Source organism: Taurulus bubalis, assembly GCF_910589615.1.
Source record: "Taurulus bubalis genome assembly, chromosome: 8".
NCBI lineage: Eukaryota > Metazoa > Chordata > Actinopteri > Perciformes > Cottidae > Taurulus > Taurulus bubalis.
Genome location: NC_136596.1, coordinates 23,789,854 through 23,813,990, shown reverse-complemented (window position 1 = coordinate 23,813,990; position 24,137 = coordinate 23,789,854). Strand labels below are relative to the sequence as shown.

At 42.0% G+C, this 24,137-nt stretch overlaps 1 protein-coding gene across 1 annotated transcript in view; it reads right to left on the bottom strand.

The window, feature by feature from the left end:
- Positions 1-205: 205 nt before the first annotated feature.
- Positions 206-24,137, bottom strand: part of adamts3 (ADAM metallopeptidase with thrombospondin type 1 motif, 3) — a gene marked incomplete at both ends in the record, with an annotated part of 134,181 nt that continues 110,249 nt past the window's right edge. Inside the window, 6 exons of the mRNA XM_079222504.1 lie at positions 206-669; positions 3,101-3,218; positions 4,696-4,903; positions 13,486-13,618; positions 15,181-15,337; positions 18,709-18,872. Of these exons, the coding sequence (XP_079078630.1) occupies positions 206-669; positions 3,101-3,218; positions 4,696-4,903; positions 13,486-13,618; positions 15,181-15,337; positions 18,709-18,872 (1,244 nt within the window). The remainder of the gene's footprint in view (positions 670-3,100; positions 3,219-4,695; positions 4,904-13,485; positions 13,619-15,180; positions 15,338-18,708; positions 18,873-24,137) is intronic.

The window sequence follows — 24,137 nt, the reverse complement described above, 5'->3', positions numbered from 1 at the left end:
AGTCGTGATATGCTCTGGGAGCTTCCTGTGAGACGTCGTTTTTAAAGTCAATATGAGGGGCGAGAGGGAAGGGGAATTCTAAAAAAACAAAACAAAGTGAACCAGCACTTTTCTTTTTTCCTCTCTGTGGTGTTTCTGGCGTGAGAAGACTCAGGATGAAGCTGCTGTACATTACGAGTCCTGAAGGGGAAGAAGGGCCTCACTCTCATCTCTCCACCTCAGAGAGCGCCGTAGGCCACCGACTATCCGTCGAGCTGCTCGACCTTTGACCCTCTGTGGAACCTGGCGGGGGAGACGGCGCCATAGCGGGCATCTTCCTGCCGGCGAGACCCACGTGTCGTGGGACCCGCCGTGGCGCCGTCGTGGTCTTCGCCGGGCTCTTCTTCGGCGGGGCAGCGGTGGTGGCGCGTTTGGCGGTGGCTCCTTTGCCGGGGCCCTGATTACCTCCGCGAGTGGCGTTGGCTGCCGAGGAGGCCGTCAGAGTCTCCAGCAGCTGGGAGGCGGAGCCGAAGCGAACGTGGTCCTCGGCCGCCTCCGAGAAGAGAGACAGGGCGCCGCCGCGCTTGCCGCAGGAGTCGCAGCACAGCTTGCTGTAGCCCGGAATGGAGCAGTATCGCGCAAGCACCTCCATTTGGCAGAAGATGGACTTGTCTCCGTTACACGGCTCGTCTGAAAGACAAAAAAAGAAAAATGACGTGAGCTTGATGAGTGAGTCACACAGAGAAGCTGTGAGCGCTGAGTAGAAGTGGGTGCAGGTTTAACCAAAGACTGACAGCCAGGTGTTTGTGCCATTCAAAAGGAGGATCTGTTTTTTTATTGTGTAGTAGACAGAATGTATTGTCGTCCACAATGTTGGAGGAGTCTTTAAAATGTTACGTTAATACACAAGAGGGAAAAACCGTGACTAAAAGTTAGTCAGTATGCAAACAAAAAAGGTTTTTGTATTTTATTTTTTTCTTTGTGTGCTGTTGATCGACTTCAATACAATCAATGCAACACACAAGGGAAGTAAAGGAGCCATTTACAGCGGCAACATTTTTTATGTGAAATTACAGATCTTCAACAAAAAAAAACGTTTAAGTTGTCCCTCAAAGAGGTGAACCATTCAAAACACAGCATTTTGCTTTCTCTTTGAGAAGGTAATGGGCCGAGCATCATGAATTGCTTCATTTCAGTACAAAACGGTTAACGCTGACAATTGTGTTATTTTATAAACTTACTATAATAAATAAGTTACAATAAATAATAAAAATAATATTAAATATTGGGCCAACTTCCTGACTTTCATTTGTCATTTTAGCCGTTTCAAAAATCCTGTTTCTCTTTTTCTGCTTTTCTACTTGTAACGGTGTAAATGTGCTGCAGGATGATTCCCCCGTATTCATATCCTCAGTATGTTCAATGCATAAGTCATTACCCTCAACAGTGAGTGTATAGACCTGGTTTTAGTTGTTACTCGTTGCAGATTCAGAATGTGGATCCCACAGCAGCCACATCGAGTGTAGATCGATATGAGATATACATTTGTGTATCATATGCATCTCTGTACCACGTATCCCTATATCTCTGCTGCAAATCCGCTTGACATTTATGCTTCATAGGGAGGGTTCAAGCAGGTATTCGGTATACGCCGACATTTTAAAATGTCATTTTTAAATGAATGCGACTTGAGCTGTTAAAGCGAGACTATGTGTTCGCTACACAGCAGGCCCTGTGCCAATTACAGCACAATGCCGTAATGAATGACTGGAGGCAGCTGCTTTAAATCAATCCATCAGCTGCCGATCAAAACCGGACGGGTCCCAGCTGATCGGCCATGCATCATCATTTATTCAGTCACGAGTCACAAAATGACAAAGCTCACACATGCTTGTATACATTTGTATCTTATATTTCCAAGATCTATTTAAACCGATATGTTTTAAAGCGAATTAATCCAATTTTTCTTTTGTAAGAAGTGTATATTTTGTTACAGACTTTGCGTGTGTCAGTGCATTCACTACAAATAAACATACACTGATGACTGTTCTACAAACCATGCTGTGGTGTTTCACATTTCAGATGCATTTTTACTTATGGTTTACATGCAGATTATAATCTGATCATAAGAATATGAAGACAACAGTTTATGAAACACCACACAACTCGTGTTGACTTGATAGTGTTTTATTGTAATGTGACAAAATAGTTGATTAAAAAGATTATAATCAGAAACTCAGACTCAAGAGCTCGTCCAGTTTCTTTCATTAAAGCTTCTGTAACTGAAGTAAAATAAAATAAAAGAATGAGGGCTGAGAGAGAATATCAAATACGTCAGTTTGATCACTTTACAGCAGTTTTCAGCAACGTTTAGTTTAGTTTTCCAGCCGGTTTAACAGATTATTGAAAGTATTTCCAAGTTATAGTAACGGTTATTTACATGATCTGCGTTTGTTGGTCATGATCGTTTGTTCTCGTAAACGGCCGAATGATACGTCACTTTAAATGTTGCCGCTGCAAGGAATTGTGGGTCGGCATTATCTTCTTTCCTTTCGTAAAGGCAGTTCCAGTGTTTCCTATGCTAAAGGAGCTAAGTAAGGAAGCATTGAAGCTCCTTTCCTTTGCATTTAGATAATTCGACCGGCACTTATCATGGCGGCCACTTAGGTACTTCTGTGTCATTTCACTGAGTAGGAACCTTCATAACAGAAAAGGACTATTCAACTGCAGCCATAAAACCTGCACGAAGGAGTCCTTCATCAGAGAAGTTGTATTATTGTTGTGAGCTGAAGGACAGAATATTTTAAGGAAATTGGAAGATGAATTTCATCAAGGACCCAACAACAGAACTTTAAAACTAATGAATGCAGACATGACGTTCACTGTGATGCATTGTGCAACTCCAGTAAGTTCCAAGGGTCTGCCCATTGATTTCAATCCTATGCGGAAACCAATGGAAACCGATTGGGAGGTTGGACAGTACATATTTTCTAGTGAAGGAGGTGAAACCTGCAAACTTCCAGAAGGAAATGTTTTTGGAGAAATCGTTGACAGAATTGATCCGAAGACCTATTTTAGAAAAAGGCCCAGCATAGGTATCCTTAATAAATGTCATCCTTACCGTGGCAGGGTCCCGGTCTGCAAAATCTCACAGTTTCCGGTTTGTCCCCGTTACACTGATCTCCAATCCGGCAGGTGACCAGTCTTCTCTCCATCCCCTCTCCACAGGTCACAGAGCACTGTGGGGGAGCGAAAGAAAATAGGGGACTCACTCGCAAGCAGAGAAAAATAGCAGAGCATGTCACACAGGCCACAGCAAATGTCACAACAAGCAGTGGGATAACAAGCTGCACAGCAGATCTGGCTAAAGCCTCAGCATGGAGACTTTTCTGTCCTCCTTTTCAGACTGGATTCCTCACAAAGGGAATCTGCACACCCTGCTGCACACAGCAGGGTTTTCCGTGCCTGGATTGATTTTCTGAACATGACTTAAGAGTTTGTCTGAGAAGAGGCATTTTAACTTTATACCTCTGCCAGGAGGCGATCGTTTGAGTACGTCTGTGTGTCCACAGCTGATCTCGCATTCTGCTGCAGCACATTGCTTCATATTTTGTGCTGCCAGCTACAGCTGGATGTCAAGGACCTCTCGTGGTTGCGATGACTCACACTTTCTAAAAAAACTGAACTTTTATTGCCTGTTTTATACCGAGCACTTACTGCTCTTCACCCTGTGAATTTGCTTTTCATAATGCCGTTCTGTTTTATATGTCGCCATCTCAACTTCAACTTGCACACCATGCTAGCGATGACGTTTGGCGAACACCAAAATCGCGTCAGGGGAAATGACCCTTCGCTAAACCGCCAAGCTGTCAGAGCTTACAAGCAGCCCACACTGTCATTATCGGCACTCCCTGCATAAATATTCTCTATTTTTTGGGATTAACGAAAAGGGATAATTAGACAGGAGGGGCCTACAATGGATGCCTACCAGGATGTCACACTGATATAGCGTTGAAAACAGGTGAAAAAAGATAAAGACAGACGCTAAAGCTAAAGCTACAGATCAAAGTGAACCACCACGTCACTTTGAGATCGAAACAGAAGACGTCAGGATCAACACTGTTCCTGTAAAGCCGGGTCTGCAGCTGTAGCCCAAAGGAGTTTTGTGCAAGATCAATTAATACAGTTCAAACCCTACAAAAAGTAACACAATTATAACGTATTGTACATTGTCACAATCATCTTCCTAATACACAACTGTTATTTAACTATTATCTGCACAAATATAAAAAGCTACGCCACATAAAGATGGGCCATATCATAAAAATAAAATCTGAAACCTGCTCACAGAAATCAGATGCCGACATGAAGAATGTCTTCTTGTTAGCTCTGTTCTGCAATGCACCACTCAGCAGGAGGTCGGATTTATTGGATTTTTTATGGCTTCAAAAAGTCTCATTTGGTGAAATGGGAGAACTCAAACTGACATGTTTTCCACTGAGATATGACACTGCCTTTAATTAAATATCTGACACCTCATGTTTCACTTTATACATGATCTTGTCAAAAAAAAAAAAATCACATCACGCCAAGTGAGCTGTTAATTGGAACCGAGATGACGCTAAACATCAAATCAATCACAGGGATCTGTGGCTAAAAGACCCTTCAACATTAGAGTCGTCTCTCTTTCAAAAGAAAATCCTGTGGGTACCGAACCTCTGACCAGGCTCCGGTCCTCCACTGGGCGGGACACGACACTCTGTTGCAGGGCCTCCGGCTCTCCGGCTTCTCGCCGCTGCAGTACTTGCTGTGGACGGAGCGGTTGGTGCCCTCGCTGAGGCCCTGAACGCAGCGCACCGTCCGGATATGAAAGCCCAGGCTGCCGCAGGATTTGGTGCAATGCTCCCAGTCCTCCGAGATCCATCTGGATGAAACAAAGAGTGCGTATTACTCGGGGATATGCAGCATGGTTGAGCCGATTATGTCGTGACAAAAATACCCAAAATGTGGACAACAGTGTCTGCACACAAGAGGCGGAAGAAGTCCTACATCCATTATCCTACATGAGTAGACGTGCTTTGTCAATGAATCCATCGGTTCTAAATGGCAGGAATCCATCAGAACGAACACAGAACACTTCTTGAAAAACATCATTGAGATTACGTCAGAGTCACAGACATCTTCATTCCAAACGAATAAATAGAGCTTCTCTTTTCGGTCTCCTCAAATTCATAACTCAATAAACAAATAACATGCAAATTACTTTAGCAAAATTGACATCCAACTATGCAAGCGTCAATGCGGAAGACAGTTCCCTGAAACAGTCAAGTTAAGTGCTCCATCATCTAAACTCGATATATTCTCACATCAGGGGAGATATTTCCACCCACTGCTGCATAAAGGCATGCAAATTGTTTTCAATAACTACACTTGAAATCATTCTGCAGCACTTGATCTTTATTATATCTCACTATGTTTTTCTTTCAGATGACTGAAGCAGATCATGCCCGTGATCGAAATCACACTGATTACTTCACAGACGACTGAAATAATTAGAAAGAAAAAACTCAAGGTCGGGAAGGAGATGAGTGTCGACTGGAAATCAAAGCAAACACACACACAACTTCAGACGTTAATGGTTCCTAGTGGAGGAATCCTCTTCCCTTTGTGATCCACTGACTTTTCCCGTCTAGCTCCACTTTCAAGATTGTGGTTTTAAGTGAAAAGTTTAAACAACTATTGGATGGATTGGCGTGACATTTGGTTCGGACATCCGCGTTCCCCTCGGGACCCACTGACCTTACATGTAGCGCAACCAGCAGGTCAAACTTTAAATAAAATACTGGTATGTTAACTTAGATAGTGAACATGCTAATCAGCATGTTTCCCCGTGTGCATGTTAGCACGCTGATGTTAGCATTTAGCACAAAGGACCGCAGTGTCTAGGTAGCCTACCAGCATACGTTAAAGACCCAGTGAAATAAAAAACATTTTTTTTAACCACATTTCCCCGCTTATGGGGCGTCGTCATCTAACACAGCAGTGTGGAGAGAGAGTGTTTTTGAGTGTTTCGATAAAACAATGGTCTGAGTCATTCAAGTGAAACTTGGCCAAATGGATTAATCCTTGTATTATTTTTATGATGAATCGATTAATTGTCCGGTCTCTAAAATGCCAATTACAATTTCCCGTAGCCCAAGTTGATGTCTATGTTTGACTTTGCTCGCCCAACAGCACAAAACCCAAATATATTCAGTACACATAAAAATAGAAAAGCAGAACATGCTCATGTTTGATAACATTGAACTTCCAAATGTCCGATATCTTTGCTTGAAAAAAACTTTTTGCTACGAAGGAAACATAAACCTGCCTTTAAGTCCTTTCATATCGATCTGCCTCTTTGATAAGTTTTAGTTTCAGTAGAAGCTAAGGGATCCCTGTGAGACACAAACCTAAAGGGTTGAACACAGAGTTATCTCACTAACCCGGTAATCTCACAGCATTGCTGTGTGGTGAGAGGCGGATTGATTCGGGGTCTGAATCTGCAAAGCCGTCACACTGAGATAATCTCCCCCACCAAACCTCTCATCAGACCTCCGTCCTTCAATTCAATTCCCTAACAGGCCGGGACTGAGCAGGCTTCTCCCAGAATCCTCCACAAGCTGCTTTTTAGATGATCTAGCAGCAGAATGAACACAAAGAAAAGGCTCACGTGGCGGGACTTTCACCTAATGAGAGCTTGGAGGATTGTGGTTGAGATTTAAAAGATCAAGAAAAGAGAAAACTACATATGTTCTACATATGTAGTTTTCTCTTTTCTTGATCTTATGTAGTGTGCAGAAAAAACACCTGTATTCATTCACTCGGAGGTATTTGTGGGCTCCATGTGAGAAGAAACACGCCCTTACAATCCTAGAAGACCTGCAACCCGATACACAGCAGTTCCAACAATGAGTAATTAATTCAGGCTTCTTTGCAGGGCAGCAAATAATTGAGTGTCTGCTTCTGAAGCAGGCGCCAATAACTCTGAAAGCATTCTTTGTCTTTGGAGAGTAATTACTTACTATTCTTCTGCTTCTACTGCTCCATTGAATTAGCGAGCAGTCACCCAAACCCAGGGACTCCCAAAGTGTGTCAAAGTGTGCCTCTAGGGGGTGCGCGAGAGGAAAAATGTAATGGTGGTCTAATGGTGCAATAGTTAATATTAAACATAATTAAAACAAAAAATTAAGTAGGATTTTTTAATTATAAAAATTCCCTTTGTAAGATTTAAATTTAAAATTAAAAACGTACAATTTAATAAATAGATGCACTTCCGGTCCGGCCGCCAGACTGTCTTTTACGTACACACTAGCTAGCCTAGCTTGTGCACCTAACGTCATTTCATTCATTCAGCAACATCCATGAAAATATGTTAAACTGGCTGAAATCGGGGAAGCTGTCAGGTGGGACATCTGAAGCTATCAGTAATAAAAGAGGAGAGGGACAGAGAGAGAGGGAGGAACCGGAGGGAGAGAAACTGAGAGGTGCGTTGGGGAGAGACCGGGAGAAGAAATCGACTGGGACTCGGAGAAAGAGGAGACGGACCGGGAGCACAGAGGCCCATCGCGGAGTCAAGGTGAAAAAAGAGGAAACGAGAGTGAGCATCAGACTGGGAAAAAAAGAGGAAATATGATGACAATTATCTGGGTCTGGGCTTCACTTGGATTGGCGATGCAGATTGCCCGAAGCCTCAGTGCGTGTTGCGCAGTGAGGTTCTGGCTAACAGCTGTCTGAAGCCTCTTATTTGCGCCGCCACCTGAACACCAAGCATGCCAGTGCAAGTCAGAAGCCCCTTACAGTTTTTAGATCAAAATTGGAAGAGCTACAAAACAGCCAAAAACAACTGCAGTCTCATTCATGTGTTGGGTCTACACAAAACGCACTACGGGCTTCATATCTGCTCCTTTTTTATTTATATCTGTTTCTGAGCCTATGCATGTGCCACTCTTTGTTCTTTACGTGGCTTACTGTGTTTAAGTAAATAAATGTGAAATGCAATCTGCCTCTGAGCCTGTGCGTGTGTCCTCGCCATCCTTATTGCTCGTTAAAAGTGACGCCTTGTGTAACTGAAATTTATACAGCGGACTGAATCTTGTAACAAACGCCACGCGCAAGCAAACAGTTCTTGCATTGGTCCGATTTTATGCGGCTATAAATAGGCTCTGTTGCGTTTTTTTTTAAGGTGTGGGGGGTTGGGGGTGCGTGAACCCGGTCGGGATGTAGAAGGGGGTGCGTGGCCTAAAAAGTTTGGGAACCGCTGCCCTAACCCAATCAATCAGCCCTTTTTAAAGGGTTAGTTGACTCAAATCAGATTGTAATCTAAGCCGCCGAAGCGTGGCAATTTACCATGTTTTCTACTTTTGAAAGAAAGTCGTTGGGGTATTTTCCTGCTATGTTTTTAGTTTACATTTTTGGATGAATTGAGCGCTACTAACGACGTGGTGCATCGGGGCTGGTGGCAGAAATCTCAACGATGGATATCTCAAAGCTGCAGCACATTAACAAACTTTTGTGGCCTATATGCTTTATGTTCTCGGTGAAATGACCCTTTAAAAAAGGGAAAATACCCGTTTCTCAGAGAGTTCGACAGGGAAAAAACATGAGCAGTCAGACATTCACATCAGTTTTTTTCAAAAGTACATCCAGATAATATGAACCACACTAAAAAGGCGCATTTGAGTAGAGATCTCGTCTGCAACGGCTCCTTTAGCAATGTTTGATTGAATAAATAAAACCCATAATTGGCTTGAACCAAGTCAGCACGCTTCATCCTTTCTCTTCCAAGTAAGTTTGGCTCGGCTTATCATTGTTGGTGTTTTCCTGCTTTGTCGGACTTGTTTTTAGCCATATTGCTATTGCACTACTACTAATATAATGTGTGCATCCTGATTTCATTACTTAACTCAGAGAGTGCCATATTACCAACAAACGGTGTCCAAAAAAATGGTTGTATGAAAGTGGACTTTTCTGTATTTCTGAGGCTGCGATGTGAATTTGTCTCTGCTGTGTACACACCGACATTCAGAGACTGCAGTATTTTAGAAGTGGTCGAAGACAACAAAAGTTACAGAACTCCTCATTATGACTGACAAACCCGTCTGCGTTTTGTTCTCAGCGCTACCGGCGGCCTGATATTGCTCTACACCATCACCAGTAATGTAATCTAATCTCGTTCGGGCACACTGTCCCAAATTTCCTCCTTGACATTTCTCATCTCTTCTGCCGGAATCTTCTCAGACTTGACCAAACTTTCAGACCTTTTCTGAGCTTCAGGATGAGAGACGGGTCAAGTCAGGAGGCAAAAGGTTGCGAGTCAAGAAATGATGAAAAGAAAAGCCGCCCAGCTATCGAGCAAATTAGCCTTTCTTTTCAAAGGTCTGTCTCCTCACACTGACCAACTCGAGAAACCAAAGAGTGCCGAGTGCAAAGAGTCAAAGGAAAGGTAGAGAATTGCAATTACATTGCAATAACAGGAAGTGTTTAGAAACGTTTTACGTGCATCCAAGTTAGATATAATCAGGGGGATCACTGAAGTCTGTGATATTGATCCTCTGGGGATCTCGTACATCTACAAAAATATCACGCTGACCCAAGTTAATAAATCCTGTCATATTTCAGTCTGGATCAAACTGCCTGGTGTAGGGCCTCTGCAGGCAAAAGAGTCTCATGCACACCACTTTTACAGTTTAGCTTGTGCATTAAGATGCAGGAGGCATGGTGATCCAGCCTGTGCTGAAGAAAACAAGTTATTCCCTTTTTTGTTGTTGTTCAGATGGAGCACATCCCAAAGAGAAGTCAATCCGACCTTATTAAGAGAGAAACACAACCAACACCAGGGAGCGAGTGTTTCATCCGGCATGCGATCGCGGCAGTTTTACATCGCTCGCCTTTAGTGGTTCAAAGCTCAACAGAACAGCCGGCGGGGAAACATTAGCTCGCTCTGTGAGGTCTTCGGCACGTTACGTTGCATCATCTTCGAGTAATGAAGTTGCCCGATTAAACTGAAGCCGCTTTTGGGGTGGAGGATTCTGGCTGCGGCTCTCCATCACTAATCAGCTTAGGCATCCATTTCTTTCACCTGCAGGGCATTTTTTTTCTGTCACGGCCCCAGCATTTAGACTGGATCACCTCAGCCGACACATTTATTTCCCCACATATATTTATTTTGAAACTTTCCCCATCCTGCTGCCGCTGTTTGGAGCGCAGCAGCTGCTACACACAGCTTGAGTTTGTTTTCACACAGAGAGGCTGTATCTCCACTCCCTCTATCTCTCTTTATCTCGTCTCTAATCCAGCTACCATTGTTTTTACAGTATCGGGGGCCACATTTGAAACCTCTTTGATGGATCTCTCGCGACAGTAGACCCGCTCCGGGATCTTGTAAAACCACCGCTGTGATTAGAGACTCATCGTCTTTAACTCCATCTCTGAGGGTTTGAATCCGTGGTGTTACTAAACAAAGGGCTAAAACTAACATTAGGAGACGGGTTTAACATTTCCGATCAATGCTGCTGCTCAGTTGCAGCACAGAGGGGAATGGCTGCTGAATATATCTGAACTACTTCACACTGAGTTAATGACTCCAATACATTAAGACTTTTTCACACCATCTTACTATAAGTAAGGAATCGGCTCGTCCGGTGTGGCTGGTGCATTTCCGGGGGTCCGAGGGAGTGTTTTTGTTCAATTTGGTGCAGTTTAGTGTTAACTTTGGATAATCAAACATCAGGCTCAATAACTGCAGTTCACTCTACAACCAACACTCATCTTCACTTCCCGAAGCAGAGAGTATTTCAGCGGTGGGACCGCGAGAAAGCAGGGAAAACAATGAACAAAAAGACTGTATTTCACCAGCGTATGACTTGATAATAACTTCTAACACTGACAGCGTTATCGCCAGCAAAATACCCCCGCCAATTGAATCCATGCTCTACTTCAAAGTAAGCAATTAATGCCTGTTTGGACCACCGCTTGTTGTATTTCACCGTTTCCAGACCTAGGTGTGCTTTTCAGGGGGAGAGATAAAGATTAAAAGGCCCCTGGCGAGGCTGGGAATGCCGGTGTGAGCAGTGGTAGAAAAAGCATTGAAGCAAAACTAATGACTATGAAAAGAGTATTATTGATACCGTACAGTAAAAGTCCTGCATTCAAATGATGACTTCAAGAGTGAAAGAGAGGCACAATGTACTTAAATATATTTAAAGCTGGAGCTTTCAATTCGAAGATGATAATGACTAATAATGCATTACATTTGAATTGTTATATTTTGGAATTCTGAATCTTCAACGTAGCCGATAACATTTCTTCATCAAGTAGAAGCACGTACAGCCGAGTTGTGTATTTTTTAAGGTGCTATGGGGGCCTTTTGTAAGTTATATTTGGGGAACAATGACTTTGAATAGTGACATGATTAAATATTTTGTATTGCTAAATATCATAATACATCTACACTTTAGCTGTTTGGGGCACTTTTAAATTAGGGGTCCCCTGGCAGTTGTCTACCTGGCCTCCCATTTAAGGTGTTATATTGTGTATTTCACTTGTGTCCCAGTAGCTGCCACTTGAATGTGTGACGCAACTGTGTGTTTGCTGAATTTATATTATTTACTTTTTTTACAAAGCTGAACACAACACATCAGTCTCCCCAGATTCAATTATTATCAGGGTGGAAATATGGCAGCATTTAATTTTTAATGGGACACAAACAGCTTGTATTAAAATCCAAACTAATTAAACACTTTGAAGGTTAGTAGCTCTTTTGGGCAACAATAAGAACATTCACAATAAAAAATACAGTATGTGCATGAGTTTGTTCTTTTAATAATAAATAACAATTTACTTGAAAAATGGTTTAAAAATGTCTTCTGTAGCTAATGAGGAACTTTTCTAAACATTGACAAACTGAGAGGGATGCGATTCAGACAAGGAGGGTCTAATGAACAATGCTATGGAATTGCATCATGGGAATTGTAAGATAAAGAGTTACTGGCTATTCCCAAATAACTTCAAACTAATGTGGGGGAAAAAACATTATTGCTGTTAGCAGCTTCCCCATGTGAGAAGATGTAATCTCAACAAGCTACTGTGACTTGAAAATAAAGAGAGGAAAAACATCTTTTGGGAAATGGACTCATTGGTTGTATTCCAGTGTAGCGGCAACGCTAGAAAATCTATTTAATCATGGCTGAATAATTTAGCTGCCACTTGAAATACCCAAGTGTGAACAGAGTGTGAAAGTGAGGACGTCTTGGCCTCTGTTGCTTTAATTATAAATATTCTACTCTAATCTCTCTTGAATCAAATGTCTTTATGAAAGTGCAATACTTTGGCGCTGGAAAACAACATTTGAGCCTACTTCTCTGAATCAAATCAGTCATTTAAAGGCGTACTCAAGGGTGAATTGTGTGAAATTGCAAACAAATTTGTTAAAGTTCTCATTCTACTGCATCAGCAGGAAATCAAGGAAATCAACCTTCACGCTTCAAGTAATGCCATCGAGTTTTGGTAAACCAGCGCACGGACCAATCAGCGTCCTGTGAGGAGCGACCAGCAGAAAGGGGCGTGGCTTACAGGTGTGTTATATCAGACCTGGAGAAAGTCACTGAAGGCTTTTCTCGATGAGAACATGTTTTCACTCTTCCCTCAACTGGCTACGGGGAGAGTTTGATTGACAGATGGTTGATCCAATCAACTGCCATGTATGTTTTTTTAAGTGCCCGCCCCTTTTCAAACAGTTTCCACTGTTGCATGTTTTTTTTAATGAGGATTTTGAAGGTTTATGTGATGATTTTTAAAGAATATGTGAAAACTTTGAAGTACAACAATCCGTTTAGATTTCTGTTGGAATGGTAGTATAGTAATGCACTCTACTGTCTACCATGAGACCATATGGTAACGACTTTATTGTTCATGATTTGGTACCTATCCTTTTATATCCCTGGATTTATGACCTCATTGTGAGCAATGCTGCTCATCAATGAGCAGGACTCCTTTATGGTCATGTTTATATGATTTTGCATCAATGTGATGCAGTTCTGTGATTTGTATTTCATTGGCTGGATTAGTTAGGATCAGAATGAATCATCTGTTTCTCAGTTGATTTTCCAGAAAATGCAACGTATCCCGTTAATGCACATTAATATTGCAATGTCGTGAGATATGCAATGAGGGAGGATTTTACCCACACTGCTCGACTCTAGCGAGGACTCACCTGTACCGACAGATCTGTAAAGAGCAAAGGAATTGCTTTTATACCTCAAGAGTCAAAAGACAAAGTGCTCGGAAATACAAATGAACCCCAGTTTCCATCTTGATAAAAAAATATTTCTGGGCGTTAAGTACTTATTTTCTCACTATTCCCACTATATCACACACACACTACAGTGGAAGAGAAGCTGATGTTTTTCTAAATCTTAATAGACTGCAGAATCTGTAATCGGCACGAGTCGTGGAGTCTGTACTCACTGCGGCTGCGTGCAGTCCTGCAGGTTGCACATCCTGCGGATGGGTTTGGGCTTCTTGCCGGCGTCGCAGTATCCCCGATGGACCATCTTGGTGTCCCCTTTCTTTCGACACCCATACTTGGTGTACTGAAACCCTGAAAAGGAAGCGAAGACTTTAGCGTACAAGTCTTTGTGGAATCCAGAAAACCAGACATAGTGAAAATGTAAAGAAACTACGAAACATAATTCAATCAATCATTTTCATTCTACAGAAAATCTTAAATCTTGGCAATTTTAGACAACATTTAATGTTTGTAAAATCATTGAAAAGCATCAGTACTTTTTAAAGTATTGAAACAAGTATAGTATTTTCACATATAGTATTTTTTTTTGCAAACTCTGTACTTCTACTGTGGTGACAGGATGATCTTATTGGTGAAAGATGAAATAATTGTCACTGTGATAACGTTCCAGAAGGGCAAGATTCCTTTTCTCATATTCCTTTGTGTTTTAGTGCCTGATAATCATCGTCTATGATAGATGACAGAAGGAGGTAAGACAAGTCTCCTCCTTTCTCCATCAAAACAACCTTCTATGTGCCTTGACTACTGTAACTCCCTCCTGGCAGGTCTACCTGCTAGTGCCATCCGACCTCTGCGGCTCATCCAGAATGCAGCAGCTCGACTGGTCTTTAACCTCCCCAAATTCACCTACACTACTCCGCTCCTCCGCGACCTTCACTGGTTACTGGTGGTCGCCCGCATCCGCTTCAAAACATTGCGTACCGTGCTACGAACAGATCGGGTCCAGTCTACATCCAGGACATGGTAAAACCGCACATCCCAGCTCGTTCGCTCCGCTCGGCTTCTGCCAATCGGCTTATAGCTCCGTCACTGCGAGCTAAACACTAAACAAAGTCACGACTGTTTGCTGTCCTGGCTCCTCAATGGTGGAATGAGCTCCCCATTGACATCCGGACAACGTCTCTACATCTTTTGTCGCAAACTAAAAACTAAAAACACATCTTTTCCAAATATACCGTGAATAGCACTTAAATGGCACTTTATTTATAGCACTTAGTAGTTTGGCCTTCTTGAAGAAGTTGTACGTTCTTATTGTTCTGAGTTTGTACTCATGGTTGAATGCACTTATTGTAAGTCGCTTTGGATAAAAGCATCAGCTAAATGAAATGCAATGTAATGTAATAAATCCTCAGAATCATGGATGTTTCACGCCCGATAAACTGGTCGTCTTCGACTGTATTTCTTTAGTTAAAACAACAACCCATCTTAAGGAGGTGTTACCTCACCATCGTTTTCAAGCTTCATAGAGGGGTTTTAAATGATCCCTCACTGTGCTGCAAGCCACACGGTACCTACCTACTCAAACACCACCAATAATGTGCGATCCTCTCATATGTGGGCATCATGTCAGCATAATAAGACATGCATAACACTTAAAAGAAAAATGAGTACAGATGTTTAATAAAAGACAAACTGAAAATAAAAGTTATTCAAGGACTTTTTAAATTCAAAAGAAACAGCCTCAGCTTGAGAAAAAAGTGAAAAAAAAAGAAAAGATCCATGATACGTTCTGCTTAGAAACAAGGATCTACTCAAGGACTCACGCTGTGAAAGGCGTGTAATATACAGACAATCATATACTTGTTAGAGTAACAAAAGAAGTCTTCCTAATGGGGTGGTAATTCTTCAAGTACCTCCGGCACAGGGCTTGGAACAGGGAGACCAGCTCTTCAGGGCCCACTCGTACGTGTCCTCCTGGATGACGTTGTTGTTGTTGACGGGCACCGAGTCCTCATGGATGATGTACTTGTACATTAGAGTAGACCGTGTTTCATTTTCTTTGGGTATAATCTGCCAACAAAGGGACAAAAAAAACAAAAAAACATTAGCATGAAAGAAGCTTTCCTCATTTGCATTAAAATACAAAGTGTGTGCAAATGACTGCATTGAATTTCAATAAACAGGGTAGATATTGCGTAAGCCACTTCCATCATGTCGACAATCAGTGCTGTCAATCAATAGCAGAGCGTGATTGGTTGAAGGCAGGAATGATCAGACATTCGGTGAGTTCAGGCTTTGACTGTTCCTCCGGATGAGGTGCTGCAGGGGCTCACTGATCCAAATGAGTATAAAGGAAGCACTACCATGGCTTCTGGCACAAACAGAGCAAGGTGAAGAGGGGATGCTGGAGCCGTTTGTGGGTTTAAGGGATCAACACGCAGATATTACTGAAAGTACAAACAGCAACTGTAGATTTAGGCTGAAAAAAATCAACAGTATGTGTACAACCGTTTAGTTGTTACATCATTGTTTAGTAGGGTGCTGCAGTGGTGACCAGGGGCAGGCTATACCTAAAGTCAGTAATCACTGACTGACATTTATACTACTCCTCGCGATCTGTATTCACACTCACAGTTTCCATACCCAGCATGCAACACTATTGATCGCGATCTGTATTCACACTCACAGTTTCCATACCCAGCATGCAACACTATTGATCGCGATCTGTATTCACACTCACGGTTTGGATGTTGCTTGCAGATTTTCAGAGATTTTTGCCGTTTTTAAGATATTCTGCCTTGGTTTTAATCCAAAACACCGGCACTCCGGCAGAGTTGAAAAGTACATTTGAGTTCTCACTAAATACTTCTTACATGATTCAGGAAGTGAAGAATTATAAATGCGTGCCTCAGGAATATAAAATTTGATTTAATTTTCAAAGCAAATCTGCTTTGTGCCGTAACGATTTATTTATATCCTCCATTCGCTGCCAAATGAAATATGTATAATTATCTGAATGATTCACCAGTGTGTGTGTGTGCGTGAGCGAAAGCCCATCAGCTCAACAAAGCCCAAATAAAAATGAAGACAATAATCAATGATGACACTCCGGCTCAGAGATCTGGACACATTAATAACCCTCGTCTTAATCCTGTCCGCTGTCATTTAATTACTTCTGCGAGCAAAGAAAACGTCTGAAACCTTTTGAAGTTTGCAATCAGAGTCCAAATGATAGGAGAAGAAAACAAATAAGGTTAGTTCTCATTCAATTGCAATATTTTTTGTTTGTCTGTTTTTTGTCTGCTCTGCTGCTGGCGATGGCTTTATTAGGAATTGTTCTCTTTCTGGACCTGGGGGAACTTGTTAAAAGTCGGAAGAGGAACTGCTTTTTTGTTTAACTGGTATAATAACCCTTCTATGTGAAAATCTGGCATTAGCTCTGTACATTTTTCTGATGAGTTAAGTGGTCCTCAGCAGTGTTCCCTTTACGCTGCGCGCGTGCACGGCCGCGCAGTCCAGTCGAAGTGGCCGCGCAATAGATTTTTCAGACTGCGCACATTTTTCAGACCGCACAAACGATTTTTTTTCAGGGGTTAAAAATCTTTTTTGCGCCAGTGTTTCTGAGATAGGAGTGAGCCATCTCCACAATAATAAGATCTTTGATGTGACGTGTCGAGTCTTCTTGGCCAATCAGTGTCCCGTTTCTCGACATGCGCTCTCTGTACCTCTGCTAGCGCTCCGCCTCCGTTAGCACCCCCCACCCCCGCTGTCCTCCTCCGGGCGCCAGGAGCGAAGCTCGCCCAGAGCGCCACATTTCACCCAGATACAACAGATACGTTTTTCTGATTGGCTATTCGTGTAGCCCATTTCTTTTTATTGATTGGCAGTGGATTCGGGGGAGACGTGCTTGATTCCTCCATGGTGAGGGCAGCGCGACCAGGTCATGTTTGCGCGCTGCGGCACATTAAATAGCCTAGAGTTTTTTTTCAGCGTGAGAAATACAATGTGTGGCGGGAGGGCGTGACTTAAGACCGAAATGCGTGACAGTCACGCTCAATGCGTGACACTTGAGAGTGTCTAGATCAGGGGTCGGCTACCCGCGGCTCTTTAGCCCCTCTGGTGCGGCTCACTGTATATATTTATATATACAGTGAGTGAAATATATATATATATATTTATAAGATATGATATCAAATAGCTTTTGTGGCCCAAGACGATTTTTATTTGGTGGAAAATAGGGCAAAATGGCTCTTTGGATAGGAAAGGTTTCTGACCCCTGGGCTAGATGAAATAGTCCAAACTGACACAGGTAGGATGAAACTTTCAGACATATTTAAATATGAAGTTATTAAATTGTTTATATAGGCTACCTTTAACAAAAATGACCCCATGTCAATTTAATAGGCCTATACTTATTGTTAAGTATAAGTAGTAAGCATTAGCATTTTTCTTTCAATGAAGTTCCACTTAAATGCTGTACCTACTGAGAAATGACTAAACACCTTTGATACTTTTATTTTTGTATATATATATATATATATATATATATATATATATATATATATATATATATATATCATTATCAGTCATAACCAGTGAACCAGTCATAACCTCCCCTTATTGAAGTTCAACAAAGATCCTTAAAGTTCAACTAAACTGACACTAAAACACCATCATTAAAATGTTCCCAAAGTTCAGCCATTATAAAGGATATTGAATAAATATCAACCTTGTATACATATTGATGCATCCGTCTCCTGAAGGCCCTTTATTCAGTCAGACAGGTGGGTCCATTGTGTAAATGCGATGTCACGGCTTTATTTGGGCTTTGCAGCGATTCCTTAGGAAGTTATGATAGGGAGAATATTGTTTTCTTTTCTCCTTTTTCTCATACGCTCCATCACTATTTTACACATTTTCTCTCTCCCCACTGCACAGGGGCGGCTGTTGTCAGAAGGGACTTGCTGATCCAATTGTTTGGATTTCATGTCATTTTAATCCTCCTTGACTTCCGCCTGGCCTTTGAGACAGCATACTTGAACATTCAAAGTTCAAGTATATAAATAAGAGACCGAGTTCACTAGAATTGAGAGTGATGAAGTGTATAACGGTATCTTTTATTCACTGGATGCACACGCTAACGTGCACACCAGCCAGATTAGCTTGTGTTTGCATGAATAGACGTGGAACAGAGATGTTTAGTTCTTGGCAGTGCTTTCCGTGTGAGAAAGTGTGCCAGTACTCACTATATTCACACGTTAGCGTGTGCGTCCAGTCAAAGATACTCAGAGATTTGGGGGTCCTTCCCAAGAACATTTCTCCTGGTTGAGCCGTCATTAGCAGACCCGGAGCTCTGATTAACTCGCTCAGCTGCTGCCACACTACTCACAAGAGAAGCCAAAATCCAATATGAGCTTTGACAGAGGAGGAGGAGTCATTACCAGAACCACCACGGGGTCGTGCAGAGGTCCGTCCGTGTGCAGCGTCTCCACCTCGTCCTCGATGATGTAGTTCCACTCCACGCCCAAGTCGATGAAGCTCCTGGACGCGACCTCCTCTCCTTTCCCGTTGAGGATGTAATGCCCCGTTGCCTGGTTCTTGATCGCTGTAATCAGTCATTTGGTTATGAGCCACTGACAAAGAAACGGCTTCACGCTCAATCAATTACAAATCACACAGAGAATAAAAACATTTTAAAATAAAGAAGCTCAAATTGTGCTCCCAAATGGGCGATTTTGTGGAATAGCTCAAACCCTCGGCACCCGCTTGGCAACGGTTTCTGAACAATGTCTGAGTCATGCTAGAGTTCATACGACGCGCTGCCGAGCTGATATGGAACGTCTCAAGGATGAGAGGCTGAAAGGGAAACGGATATGTTTGCCAGATGCCTTGAATACATCTGATGCATTGAAATGTAAATGAGTGACAATTAGGGGACACTTAGCCCTAGAAAACAATCGCTCGGGTGATTTCCACTGTTTTCAAGGTTGGGGTTACGTAATTGTCATTGTGTTGCTTTTGTCTGAGTTGTGTGGGTCCTTGTGTAGCTTCATGCTGCTCACTGACGTTATTGAAGGTAGGTGTGTCTTCCTGCTCCAATACCTGTTTTTACAACAGGCACGTGTTCGGGTGAAAATGTGGATGGGTTTTACCATTGAAGGGAGACTTTTCCTTCACGGGACAAGACTCACATGTCCCTGGAACGGGTGGACCAAAGAACAAGTTCACAGCTTATTTATATTTTTAATCATGTTTCATTGACGATTCCCACATTGTTCACCCGATTTTGAGTCCCCCCATGATACCTGTTTTTCATTTTATGAGAAGTTCTATAGAGTAAAATAAAAGAAGAGTACTTCAACTTGCCTTGTATTGTTGTATTTTAACATATTTTGATGAAGTATATTTGATCAGGTACATGAAATATACCCGATGTTAGTGATGGTGTTACTATTTTTAGCGTTAGTGTTCTAGGCTTAAGGGACCCACATGTCTCCTCGAACGGGATGGTCTCCTCTGGTGCTCACGTCGCTCACTACGCTGAGCGATGGAGAGGAGACAGCTTGGTCTGGTGTCCCAGCAAACATGAATCAAATCTGACTAAATGAAGCTTTGGACTTTTTAACTGTCCAACAGTTGAATCCTTCTTGCATGAGACAAATGCAAAGCAAAATTCTGTTTTTAACCAAAGTTCCCTTTTAAACTGTTACAAGCAGGTGGAACCATGAACTGTTTCTCGAGTGACGACCTGCATCCTTTCCTCCTTTGCAGCCGTTATGAATAAATGCTGATCATCTATCAAGTCGGCTCTGTGTGTAACGTCAAACACTTTGACAGGAATGCAGAGCAAACAGCAGAAAACTAGGTGCAGCCGCTCGTCCTCGGAAGTGCAAGCAACTGAGAATGGTCTCAGTGATCCATCAGCACATGTCATTTCACAGATAATGACAGTGACGGGAAAGATGGATGCTGTTCGCAAAACTACAGCAGAGAGAGAGAGAGAGGCGAGATTCATCGAGCGCCAGATGTGCACTGTTGATGAAATCTTTACCAAAAGGACATTTTGTATCTTAACGCTCCAGCTTCTGCGGTGGAAAGTTAAAAAAAAAATCCTTTTGGCGGAAATAAAGTGCACCTTAAGGACATCAAATACTGATTGATGCCTTGTGAAGATGGAGGCAACGTCCAGCTCTTTCCTGAAGCATAGAGCCAATGTTCCCCCCAACAGTCAGGGGCCGTTCACACCAGACGCGACTCTCAAAAACGCGTCGCTAGCAAAACCATTGTTTCCCGGCGCGCCTTTCATGCGCGCTTTTTAAATGCCGCGCGACGCGTTTTTCTAGCGTTTTTTCGGCGCGCTTAAAAGTTGAAATATTCTCAACTTTAAGCGCCTTGCGCGGAGTCGCACAGCTCATCAATGTCACACTCGGCCAGGGCAGCCAATCGGATGAAGCAAGAGGCGGGCTTTATTACTTCACCACTTCCTTCCTGTTTTCGTGTGGTATGAACTCCGACGAGGCATTAATATTAGCGATCTTTAACTATCGCCTGGCAGTTAAAGATCGCCCGGCTACCGCCCGGCAGAAAGATCCGGGCGGTAACCGGGCAAAAATCACCCGGCTACCGCCCGGCAGTTAGTTATCGCCCGGTTGTGCACGCAGACCCGCTCCACAGGCGCACCGGGCTGTTTTTTTTTTTTTTTTGCCAAGGCGTTTTTGAAGCGGCTGCGCTTTTAAAAGTCGCGCCTGGTGTGAACGGCCCCTTACTCTCTCACTCTGGGCCTTTCAGCTTTTATGATAACGCTGGAGAACGATCCATCACAGGAGATCATAGCCCTCTCCACAAAGTGCGGGTGCTATTATGAACCTACTCTACAGGAATGCTGGGTAATCACTAAAAGTGGTGGTGTAAGAGGTTTTCAGATCCTTTACTCGAGGAGAAATACTGCACGGTAAAATACTTTGCTTGAAGCGAAAGTCCTGCGATCAAAAAGTCACTTATATAAGTACTTTTAGCAAAAAGTCAAGGTGCTGGTTCTAATCACATCGCAATTTATCATATCTAACATTAAGATTGTCAATATTGCGGAAACAGCATTGTACTGTTTCCCAGTGGTGTAGTGGTCCCTGGAGAAGTAGGTATACTCTTAATTTTGCAATTTTTTTAAGCAGCCCATACAGCAAAGGATAAACGCTTAATTTAGTTTACCCAAAAATGATTAACCTAGTATTATTTACACATTGCCACATGATTCCTGCTGCTTGACCTCAGGGAATAAGGATTATGAAATTACTGACCCAATACTTACCCACAGACTGGTAAGAGACAACTACATAATTATGCAATTTGAGTGAACTATTCCTCATCCTTACTCCCTCCACACAACATTGCACAACTATTCTCTCGCCTTGCAAGGTGTCCATATAGACCAGTAGTTTCTTTTGTAAACTGTCTCTTGGAACAGCTAATTTACAAAACATAGTGTAGGCCAGAGTGTGGTACTATTATAAAACTAACATTACTTCACCTGGAGCAGATATTACTGGTCCTACACAGGTGGTGTTATGCATGAGTATAACATATATTCATGAGGCAAACACAGTTTTAACATTTATTTAAATAAATGACTTGAAAACTGAATTAGACCATGCGTCCTTGTTCATGTTTCACAAATCATCCTCTTCCACACATCAAAACCAATTAGATAAACTCAAAAGTGCAAAGTCCTAAAACTGAAAAAAAAGGTTTTCAACAGCTGAATACTATTTTAGCATACCTCTTGAGATATATACAAATATCACCACAAATATTGAATATCATCATTCAAATAATTCAACAATATATTAAAAACAACAATATCTAGTTAACAATGAACACAAATATATACATTTTACAACATATCCATGAAAACCACAGTGACTCTCAACCCAGTGCTGGATTTCTAAATAAGTACAACACGTGTGATATTTGGCCAGATGTGTAGATATCAGTATATAGTTTACTGCTTAATAGTAAATGAAGATGGCACACAGCAAAAAAGAAAAAAAAAGCACTTTCAGGATTATTATTATCTTATTGGAATGATGCAGCTCCAACTATAAAACTGAGTTCCTCCACAAAGAATCACCCAAAAGCACCACTTTAAATATTGTGTTTACGAGTAATTTGCTCATAAGTTTCTTGGAAATAAGTCATTTAGCATTTTTAAAAGCTAAAAAGAATAGACAAATTGAATAAATACACCTTAATTAAAGTCGACTTTTGTACTTAAATGTTGTAGCCCCAGTTACGTAACTTCAAATAAGTACACATTAACCTGGTTTCACGAGGGACACGAACAGCGGTCTCCTGAGTTAAAGTCATCCATCTCGACTTCCTTTTGTTAGTTGACTTTGATCCACGTCACCTGTTTTCCACAGCAGTCGCTCTGAGCGTCTCATACTGCCAGAGATGGGTTTCCACTTGATGCGTCTCACGCAGAAGCTAAAGGTTTCCTGTGCAACACGCTATATGACGCCCTGGGAATGAGACTGTGTTGCTTACAGTATTTACAGTCGACATCAATAACACATTCAGAGAGAATGCGCTTCCGTGTGCATCGCTCTCACTCTCTCTCTCTAATTGTGTTGCCATGGGTGCCAGTGATGAATTCATGAGGTTATTTATGGTGTTTTCCAGCAGAGGTGGCTTCGGCCGGAGGCGTCTCTTGCTCTGACCCTTGAACACTGGGATTGACAACAGTGTCCAGTGGGCTCGCTCTCTCTCTCTCTCTCTCTCTCTCTCTCTCTCTCTCTCTCTCTCTCTCTACACTGAAGGCTCTACTTTCAGATACAGCTTTTTTTTCCTCTTGCCTTTCACCTCTCCTGTTCTCTTCCATCCTTCCATCTTCCTCATTGCCATTCTTCTTCTTCTCTCCTCTCTTTCTCACCCACTCATTTTCCAATTCACCTCTTATCATTCCTCTCCTCTCACTTTTTTTTCTCTTCTTCTCTCCTCTCTTCCCGACCCACTAATTTTCCTATTGCCTATCGCCTCCAATTATGTCCTCTCCTCATCACTTTTTCTTCTCTTTTCCTTCTGTTTTGATTTCTCCTGCTCATCAACAAACTTGTCTCCTGATCTAATCCTCACTGTTCTCCGGGGAACCGATTGTGACATTCATGTACTGTGCTGTGTTTATGGCTGTGTTTGTTTCGTGTGCATGTGCACCTCCAGCGTGATTAACACTGGTGTAGTTTGCATGGACACACACTGTATTACAGTGGTGTAGTGCTCATATTACAGTATTACAACACATATTAGTAGTAGTACAACACATTTGTGCTAAATGATTTTGTGCTATATGTATTGAAGTAGCCAACAGTTTTAACGTCTGAATAGTGTCAACAAATGACTGTCAAATTCAATAAAGTTAAATTAATTAACATCTATAATATTTGTTATTACAGATTTCCCATTTAACTGGAATAATTATAAATAATACATTATCTAATAATACATACAGACTATGTAAATTAATTCAATAAATAAAATAAAGTCGTTAATTTTAGAAATATTAATTTAACTGAATTGTCATGCAGCTTCAAATTCTGTTTATTCTGGCGTCAAATGATGTCAATCAAAAGAGCCAAGATATTATATTCTTGTCATCTAAAAAGAGAAATGTGTGTGCAGGGCCTTCACCTGCTTATTAAACCACTTGTTTCAGCTCATTTCTCCTCTGTAAACATTATTGTTGGTCAGTGAGTTCATGTATTAGGGTTCTGTGATCATATTAATTCATGTGTTGGGTTCTGATCATATTGGGCTTTTAGGTTTATTTTTCTGTGCCTTCATTTCGGATGCGAGTCGGTCCGTGTGCTTTGTCTCG